This window comes from Hirundo rustica, chromosome 4 (assembly GCF_015227805.2).
Source record: "Hirundo rustica isolate bHirRus1 chromosome 4, bHirRus1.pri.v3, whole genome shotgun sequence".
Lineage (NCBI taxonomy): Eukaryota > Metazoa > Chordata > Aves > Passeriformes > Hirundinidae > Hirundo > Hirundo rustica.
The window spans coordinates 49,132,532-49,142,579 of NC_053453.1; the positions used below are offsets into that span (position 1 = coordinate 49,132,532).

A 10,048-nucleotide genomic window follows, 5' to 3' on the forward strand; every position below is an offset into this window, starting at 1 on the left:
AAATCCCCATAATTTTGTGAAGGGGAGTTTGTTGAACATCAGGAAACATGCTCTGGTGTTGGTGTTCTGTGAGTCGTGTGTAATAGTCTGGGGAAATTTAATGTGATACTTGACAAAACATTGTGAAGAGTGTTAGAAAGAGTAGTTTCACACAGGGCAGAAGGTGAGCAAAAGCTACGCTCCTGCAATCATTCCTCTTTTTTTTCCCCCAGTGATTTCAAGTGTTCCCAGCCTCAGATAACTCCAAGAGACAGACATACACCCCATTTCAGAGTCAAAGTAAAGAGTTTGTGTTCATAAAAAAAGAAAGAGGTGGGGGAGGGGGGGGGAAGGAATTTCAAGGGAAGCAATATAAGTTTAAACTTAGATGTTGTTTCCCCCCAGCATACACGTGAGCAGGAGAGACTCCCGAAAAGATGACTAGAGAAAGATTGCCATCTTCTGGAAGGATAGATATCTGCCATTATTCAGAATATTAAATCTGCTATAAGCATATTTTTTAAACCATAACATATTTCTGATTAATTTATTTCCCAACATGAATTCTTATCCACACAAAACTAATTCAATTTAATTTCATTGATATATATGCCATGAACCCAGCTTTAGAAACTGACAGACAATCTTGGGTTTTAATGATACTCTAAACAAGCTTAACATTGGAAAGGTGTTAAGGATTATCAGTACAGATGGACTTAAACTTGATCTATTTTTGAGCTTGTAAACCAGGCCTTTTTTTGTTTGTTTGTTTTTGTTTTGTTTTGTTTTTGTTTTTTTTTTAACTGAGCATTTAGAAGTTAAATTTAACATGTCCAAATGCGAACAGACTGAAAAAAAGAAAGAAAAAGAAATCACTCCCCTTTTAAATGGAATCAGCTGTTGTTCTACCTACTTCAGTAAATTAAGTATATCTGTTTCAAACAGAACCTTTTTATTAATCAAAAGCCTGCAGGCAGTCCATGGAGAATGGGGACATTTAGCATTGCTTTCACTTACTCCATCTCAGAAATGCTTATCTATATTAGAGGAGTTTATGCAGCGACTGGGATTAAAATAACCACAGAGCTACTGCCCATTCTGCCCAGGGCAGGAAGGGTCAGGAGCCTGGGATAGCACAACTCATGTACTGGACTGTGAACTTCTCTGTCTGCTGCCCGTGCTGCGTGGGGCTGTCACAGTCTGTGCAGTCACCCAGAGCTATTTCTGCACCTGCCCCTTGCCTGTGGGCTCTGGTGTGGGACATGAGGGATGAGAATGGATGGACCACTGGTTTCCTCTGTCTTGGCAGAGCAGTATGCAGGGAATCTGCCTCATTCCCTCCTAGTGGTGGTGCGAGTTTCACCTGCTTGGTACTGGGCAATGTGCTTGTGGGGAGGACAGGATGTCTTCCTGTGGGATGCTTCTCTCCCTTGCAGTTTGATTCAGTGCAGCTCTGCTCCATGGCATCTAGTACATTCTCATGAGAGTTGATGTCCTTCTTACTTTTCATGGGTTTGATACCACACAGGTATTTTGAGAGCCTTTAAACATTCAGACAAGAGCTCAGTGTGGACTTGGTGTGAATGTGAATCTGTCTCCTTACTAAGTTTCCAAATTCATCCAATGTGAACAAGTTGGGATTCCCAGTGACCTTCACATTTTGGTAAAAGCTGACACCAGAAGTGACACTGACAATCTACCTCATTCTCCTATGCTTTGACTATTGGCTTGACTTGTTGCTGTTTCAAATACCTCCTTCTTGGTAGTGATGTCATGCTGTCAATCTGCCCCTTAGCAGTTCTTCTGCTAAGGAGCTCCTTTAGGCATCAAAATTTCCAGTGCTCATGAGGAGAGCTGTATTGGTATCCCTTCAGGGACTGAAATCCTCAGTCCCCAGAGGAGATGCAGTCACATAAACTTTCCTCTCCTGATTTTTTTTTTTTTTTTTAAATTCTGCCCTTTCTGCAACTATTAGGTGTGGGCAGGAAGATATCCTAGGGCTGGGATGCCTTTGGTATTTGCCACTTTGAGACAGTGCACAGTGCAAGGGGTGACCTTATGCCAAGGGTGCTGGCAGTTTCCAAGCTAAGGTTGCTCCTCCCCTGCAGCGTTGGCCAAAGCTACCATTTTCCTCCATACAAGCTCCCAAATAGCTGCCACATGGGGATGGCTGGAATCTTTCAGTGTTTTAAGGAAACTTTCTACTCAGTTAATACAGGTCACTCTTCTGCACTTAATCCCAACCCGCAGCATCAATTGCTTCCCATATAATCTCCCAGAGCAGCTGTGCTGTGATTGCCTTGTGGATTACAAAATGACCATTTTCCACAAAACAGCTGCTGATCAGAAGGACAGCATTTAATAATCACTGGCGAGGCAAAGGAGGAGGGGACCAGACAAAGGAGGAAGGGATTTCACAGCAATTGTGTTTCTTGGAGGATATGGAGATGAACAAAACAGCAGACAAAGCATGAGTCCCGTTTCTGTGCTGTTCATCCAAATTAACAGGACTTCAAAGATTTGCTGCTAAGGTAAATTCAACTATCATTCCTTTAGGGGCTACCTAGATATTATGGCTGGTTATTATCGGTGAGTGCTTGGCTTTTGTGGAGGGAAGTTTTTTCTAACAATGGTTTCAGGAAGTAGTTCAGATTTGCTTCTCATTCCATAAGTCTTCTGCATCCTTGATCCACTTCCTACTTCTGACTCATTTGTTTCTTGTATTTTTTATGTCTTTTCCTTAGCACTCTTCCTGAAATTATATGGCCTTTCGACTACTGTCATAAATCAACTGGAGAGAATATTTTTCCCACTACTGAAGATTTAAATTAGAAAGATGATTTTTGTAAATATTGTGAGTGGAATTTTTTTGTTAAATAAAAGTGTTGGCAACCCAAAATCTGATGACAGAAAATCTTATAATTAAGCATTGATGAAAAACTGAAAAATTTTGTGTGCTGAAGGTTTCAGTTTTCAGGTGAAAAATTATGTTTTTGAGAAGAGCAATTTTGTCTGTTATTTCCTTTTCAGTGATAAGCCAAATTTTCCACCAAAAAAACTTTCAGTGAGAAATTTGACACTAATCTTGTACTCTTCTTAGTAGGTGTCTGCTCTGCAAAAATGGTGATATTTAACACGTCTTCAAGTCATGAAAGCCATTAGTTATGGCATCACTAGGACGTTGCCATCTCTAGGGTGCAGAAAGAAATATCCTGGTGAAGAGACAAAAGAAGCCAGGGGATGAAACAATACTGGAAAATTTCAGGAGCTGAGTATTTTTTTGCTTTCAATGATGGTTTTTGGGGTCAGGCACTGCTTTCTCATTGTGATGAGATGCTAATAAGGTCCTGTTTTTCAAGAGGAGCTTCAGCATCTTCTTTGTTGACCATGTATCCAAGCTTGCTGGTTAGCAGAAAAAATTACTCTAACTGCACCACTTTTATCTGTGGCATAGTCACAAACAATGCAAAACTGCATTGTGTATTGTTTATTTATAATGATGTCCAGAATGTAGGATGCTGGGTCTTTCTCACACATTCAACATTGCATGAGTCAGCCAAAGTGAAGAGGACCAGCAGCAGGCAGCATCTGTACAAGCTGAATCTAGTTACGGGTAAATAGATTTTCAGAGTCATAAATAGGAAAGGGTGGGAGTATCTGGATGAAGTTGTGCCAAACATAAGGGAGTACCACGTGGGAAGAGATATGCATTGATTACATGGAAGTTGATGTGTGGGTACATGGCATCTAATTAATCTATGGAGTGATATTTTGGGGTTCTCAGGAATCAGCGCAAGGTTTTGCAGGAACCCTAAAGTTTTCATCTTCCCTCAGAGTGAGACAGTCCCTAGTTCACAAGCTGCTTTCTGAATTACTTTTAATGACGAGATGAAATCAGTAAGAATGCTTGTGGCAACATTCACTCTTATAGGAAAAAAAAACCTTTGGCACTTTGTGGGCCAAAGGAGAGATGTGTCATCCCACCACCCCACCAAATTTCTGATGTGCAGATGAGAACTCAGGTGGAAGGTGCTGCTCTGTGGCTTGTACTTAAGATGCCAGGTCTGGATAGCTGGGTGTCCCCTCTGAGCCAGTCGCTGCTCTGACATGTGACCTTCCGCGATATGGGAACATTTTCCTGCCTTTTCCCACTGAGAAATCACTATACTCTCTACCTCCCTAGGTACAGCAATGAACTGCTTAAAAAAGTGTTTTGAGACACTTGGTTGCAAGATTTCTTATTTAGTTGGAGAGCACGTTCATTGTATTTCATGTAAAGGCGGATTAACGTGATGTTCCTTTCATTTTGCTCATGTGCTCAGACACCTCAGTGCACTCAGCCCTGCTATGTCACACTCTCTTCCCCAGTACAGTTATTCAGCACACTTTGAAATGGTTGAAGCTGACCTATTGGTCCACTGCTCTGGCTTTCAAGAAAGGGTCCTTCCATGCTGGGTGAGCTGTTGGAATGTTGTGAGGAGGGCAGAGTGCTTATAACCCCTCCCCACAGATGCATACTGGGAGAAGGTGGGATTCATAAGGCTGTGTGGGACAAATGGCCAGTGTGATGGTCTCTCCTATTTGTGTGTTGTAGATGGAGCTGCTGAAGGGACTGCCACTGCACCGTACTTTCCTGGCTGTCATCCTGAACCTGTTGGCTCTCACCCTCTCCACCACAGCCTTGCTGGGCAGCTACTGGTGCACTGGGACCCAGAAAGTACCCAAGCCTTTGTGTGGGAAGAGCAAAGCCTCCCAGTGTGTGGGTGTCCCCATGCCATCTGGTGCAGATGCAAGCAATGTTTCGTCTGAGGACACAGTGCACTACAGCTGGGAGACTGGAGATGACCGCTTTGCCTTCAGATACTTCCACGCAGGGATGTGGCTTTCCTGTGAAGAGAGCATGGAAGGGGCAGGTAGTGTGTTGCTCAGGCAGCCACAACTTATTGCCTTGTATTTACTCCACAGAAGTTTGAAACTGAAAGGTGGGAGGCTGAGAACAGTTGGAAAGTCTTATTTTTCCTAGATGGCATCAGCCCTATGTACTGGTGCGGTCAGTATATTTCTGTCCTTCGCTGGAATGTTCACGGAGCAGGGAAATGGAGAATGGTTGTCTCTGATGTGCCCTTTGGCCTGGAAATAAGGGCTGTGAAGTGCAAGTGGTAGTGGTGATGGCAGTGACTTTATGATGGCAGTGTTCATCCTGATGGGAACTTCCATGACCCTTTTCCCTTTCCCCATATCTCCATTCCTATACCCAGTTTACTTTATGCTCTTTAGAGCAAATTTGTACATGTCCTCTCAGAAATTTAAGTACAGTGATTTTATGCAGATGTTAATTTTTAGTTATCACTGTGAGGACTACAATAGTTGGTGTTCTTAAATCACCAAACAGAGTAGTTTTATGTTATTAAACAGACTGGGATTTTCTTGGGGGGGAAAAAAAAAAAAAAAAAAAAAAAAAAAAAAAAAAAAAAAAAAAAAAAAAAACAGAGAAAAAGAATTACTATATTATAGATACAGAGAAAACCTGGAGGATCTGAACCCAAAGGAACTAAAGCTAGGAGGCAGATTGGCCTGAGGATTAGAGCTGCAATATTGTAATTGTTTTTAGTTTCCATGATATTGTGACAAGTTTCATTTGTGATTTTTGACCATGTGGGACTGGCACTGTAAATCCTGAAGTGCCAGGGACTGGTTATGCAACCTGTACTAGAACCCTTTGGTGCTTTCCTTCATCCTTGATTTGTTCTTGCCCAGATCTGCTCAAGTCCTTCTGCTGGAACCTGTGCCACACTAGCACAGGTGGGTGCTCTGCAGTGCTCAGATGCCCTTTACTGCCTGGCACACACATCAAGGATCAGAACTAATCCAGAAGGTGGTCAACACACAGATTTGTATGTAAAGATAGAGTGATGAAAGTCACTTTCATCAGGGCCATTCCCCTGAGCCCACCACCCTCTCTTCAGCTCTGCCCAAGTACAAATGTCTCACCTTCTTTAACCAAGCCATCCTTCCAGTATAGTATATTTCATTTCTGTTGCTGTCAGAGTTTGAAAGTAAATAACTGGTGAAGAAAAGTGGACAGAAGGAGGTGTTGGAGCAGAAGAGAATGCTTGAAACACTCATGTCCTAACAAGTGGGCTGCTTTTTGTTATGAGCATTTCCAGACAGGCTGTGCAAGGAGATGTGTTTCGGACTGGTTTGGGTTCGGTTGTGTTTCCATGATGCTTGTGGGAATGAAACTACATCCCTCAACTGATTTCTCTAAACAACTTTTCTGTCCACTGGGCAGTCCTGGAATAACCCCAGTGCCTGAAGGAACACAGAGAGTATGTAACATCTGAATTGCAGCAGAACACGGGATGGAGCACGGGGTAGAAGCACAGTCAGTCTCAGTCTCCTGCTTCCTGTAAATCAAGCACAACCCACCCACAACTGTGCATCTTTGAAGCAACTGCATAGACAATAAAAACAACAAAAAAGTGACTGCTCTGAACAAAAGGAATTTCAGTCGAGCTGGAGACAGAATTTCATTATTCAGGCTAATCTCAGGATCAATTTAGATGAGCCATTACTCAATATCCTCATTAAAGTTCTAGGTGAAGTAGCAAATTGCAAGTTAATGAGATCCACAGATGGCACTAAACTGGGTATCATCCTGAGAGCTGTGGATGACAGAAGTAACACAGGAGATTTGGAAAGATTAGAACTGGGGGTAGAAATTAAGAAAATGAGATTCTTACATGAAGTGGAAATGTCTGGGAGAAGATAACTATGCCAAGTGGAGGAGAGGACCCTCAAATGCAGTAATGCGGGAATGCAGTACTCAGGGACAGAGGCTTACACATAATAATGATGGACCCTCAGCTGAGACAGTAGTTTGCACCTGGCCAACATAAAAAGCCAAAGCAAATAATAACACAATTTGTTGAAATCGCGTGCCTAAAATGTGAGGACCAATGACCACATTTCTGTATGAGTCTCTGCCACAGAAGGGGGACTTTCATCTTTGTCACAAAGTATTTCACTTGGGAAGTTGTTTTTTTGCTTTCTTCTTTGAGAAGCAGTGCTAGAAATGCTCTTCTGAGATTAGGGTGTGTGGGAATTCAGCAGAACTGGTGGATCTGCAGTCTGTTACAAGCTACACCCTTAATAGACCTGATCATCAGTAATGTTCTAATGAATAGCAACAGATTGCTATATTCAGCAGAGGCTAGTAAGATTTACAAATTGCTGAACCTTTTTTTCTGAAAAGGCCATTTCTAGTTTTGCAGGCAAATGTTGCCTTCTCATCCTTTGCTTCAGTGAAGATCTGGAAAGACAGACAGAAAAAGCCCAGAGGTGAGAAGGTCTGATGGGTAGATTCAGGGATGACTGGATGTATGCACTGAAAAGAGAATGAGATGAAGAGATTTTCTTTTCCACTACGTTCCCTGCATTGTTTTATAAACTGAAAGATTTGGTTTTGTGTTTCAGAAGAGAAATGCCGCAGCTTTATTGAGCTTTCACCACCAGCAGAGAGAGGTAAGAGCAAATCCCTGTATTTCACTATAGCTGTACAGTGCACCTCCTCGGGACAGGGAACTTGCCTGTGTGGGGACAGCAGGGTGAGTCCCCAAAGAGCCAGGCATGAAATCCTTGTGGTTGCTAAAAGAGCAAAGATTTCCTCCCAGATGTTCACATAAACCACTGCCATTTGTGAAGCCAGTGCTAGAAACCTCAGATTCCCTCCAGTATGAAGTAGGATTTGTCTCTTTGTAGTAAGTTACCTGGTCTGGGGTTATCATCTTGCTGAAATAAAGGGGAAGAGAATGGATGCAGCCTCAGGGCAGTCCCTTCCATAGGCTACATGTTAACTCAGTGCTTCAATTTTGGGGTCTGTTATGAAGGATCTAAAAGCTGAATCCCCTCTTACAGGACATCTGAAAGTTATACTTTTAAGGTGAAGTCCCTGCCTCATTAAATACAAAACTACATTTGGGTAGGAGAGATCATCCCTTCTGTTATTGTCACATGTTTCAAGTCACTCTGTGGATAACTTCAGTATACTTTGATGTAAGTGTACATATCCTAGGGAGATTCTGCTTAATGAAGGCTTTTCAATTGGTGTGGGCTTGCTAACTATTCCCTGAGATGGAGGCTGGTGGCAAGTCGTTTCAGAAGATGTTAATATGTGAAGGGGAAGGCCTGGGGTGAAGAGCCTGTGTCAGCATTCAAACCCTTAGAGCAAGGGCATAATAAATGCTGGGGATTTGCAAGCACAGTTTTCACCCCTTCCTACACAAAGTATCATCTTAACATGACTGGTGCAGGTGCTGCTGCATAGCTGGGTTAGCACTGGACAAGGTGGTATGACTGCTGATTGTGGGATGGGCTGGCTGAGCTGGGTGTGGGCAGAGCAGCTCCACAATACACAGGCAACATTGCAAGACCAAATTACACATCATCAGTGGGAAGCCTGGACTCATAAGAAAAATGATGCAGAGGTCTCTGTGTATGTGAGGTGCCTGCAACCTCCAGAATACTTTTAACAGTCTGACCTTTAATGAAGCATTCTCCTTGATGGTGCTGCAGCAAGCAAGCCAGCTCTTTTAAACAGGGAATGCAGCTCATCTATTTCTGCTAAAGATCTGGGTGACTCTATGGCACTAATGAAGTTGAGTATTCAAGTCAGTGCCACATTAATGAGGGTTTTCTTCACACTCCTTTTCTCTAGCTGAATGTCTCCTCTACAGCCATTAATAGTTGCTAACATTAGTGTTCACAGTGCTGTTTCATTTTTCAGATTTATGTTTCTTCCTCAGTGAATCCTGTGCTTTTCCACAGCCCAGCATTACAGAGTACCTTTCTTCATTCTCCTTCATTTCTCACTGCACAGCTGTAGAACTCAGCTCAGCTGTGCACTCTGATATCACTTAAATCCCATTCAAAATCCCAACATGAAAGTACCTGCACTCTGTTCAAGAAGCAGGGTGAGTGGTCAATGTTACTGCCCTGACTGGATCAATCCCGAGGAATGTACTTTCATTTTAATTGGGGTTTCAGTGAGAAATACAGGCTTGCAAGAAGTTTCCTGAATTCCAGAGGCCATGTCAGACAGTCATGGATGCACCATATAGTTCTTAATTAGTTGAGTCCCAGGTTAAAAGTTGTTTGCTTACATTGTTGTGATTAGAGCCCAGATGTGTTCATGGCCCATCTATGACCATTAGATTTAATGCTAATAAAATCAGCTTCCCCTGTCTTTTCCTCTTTGCTTTCCTCCTTGTGGTTTACGAATAATGCTGGCTTGTTTATAGAGGGAATTTTAGTTCCTCTCAGCTCTGCTATGCTAGAGGAGCCAAGTCATCCTCTGTGACAGGCATTCTGTCCCTGACAGCATCCATTGATCCCTTGCTCACAGTCTGCAGAGATTGCTTTTGGTTGTTTTCTGTTTTCCTTCGTCCCCTTCTATCCAAAGGACATCCTTTCAGGACTGGGTTAAGAGAGGGGAGTACTCTTCCTTGAACATGGTTTCATCCTGTATTCCTGGCAGGAATCCTTTGGCTGTCACTGGGATCAGAGATGCTGTACATCAGCTTGCTGCTCATCAGCTTCATCCTCCTGATGGTGGAAATTCTGCATACTGGCAATCCTGTCTGCGGGATGAAGCTAAATGCCTTTGCTGCTGTCTCCTCAGTGCTGTCAGGTAAGTGTATTACTGTAGTCTTGGAATCTCAGCACTGGAGAGCCTGTTTTTCCACACAAGGCTGAAGTATTCTGCTCTGGTTCCTGCTGTAACTTTGCTTTGTCCTTTGTGTCCAGGTCTCCTTGGAATGGTGGCACATATGATGTACAGTCAAGTCTTCCAGGCAACAGTTAATTTGGGACCAGAGGACTGGAGACCACACACATGGGACTATGGCTGGGCATTCTAGTATGTGAGCTCTGAAGTCATTTTCACCCCCGCAGCCTTTAGAACTTCAGCCATGCTACTCACTTCCTCCTCCTTTCTTGACCTGTGTGTTCCAAAGACAGGGGTACCATGGTTTTCCTACTACTGATCTCCTGTCTTTGCCTCACCCTGTTT

At 43.0% G+C, this 10,048-nt stretch overlaps 1 protein-coding gene across 10 annotated transcripts in view; it reads left to right on the plus strand.

Moving 5' to 3' along the window:
- The window catches only part of GSG1 (germ cell associated 1), a 39,660-nt gene that overhangs the window by 27,416 nt on the left and 2,196 nt on the right, over positions 1-10,048 (plus strand). For 5 of the 10 annotated variants that reach the window (XM_040061156.1, XM_040061151.2, XM_040061152.2 and 2 more), the window contains 6 exons: positions 4,574-4,892; positions 5,737-5,781; positions 7,246-7,320; positions 7,456-7,503; positions 9,515-9,667; positions 9,784-9,895. In XM_040061156.1, coding sequence (XP_039917090.1) covers positions 4,574-4,892; positions 5,737-5,781; positions 7,246-7,320; positions 7,456-7,503; positions 9,515-9,667; positions 9,784-9,895 — 752 coding nt within the window. Of the gene's footprint in view, positions 1-2,328; positions 2,511-3,332; positions 3,593-4,573; positions 4,893-5,736; positions 5,782-7,245; positions 7,321-7,455; positions 7,504-9,514; positions 9,668-9,783; positions 9,896-10,048 lie in introns of those variants that run through there. The other 5 variants (XM_040061155.2, XM_040061153.1, XM_040061158.2 and 2 more) reach the window with 5 other exon arrangements.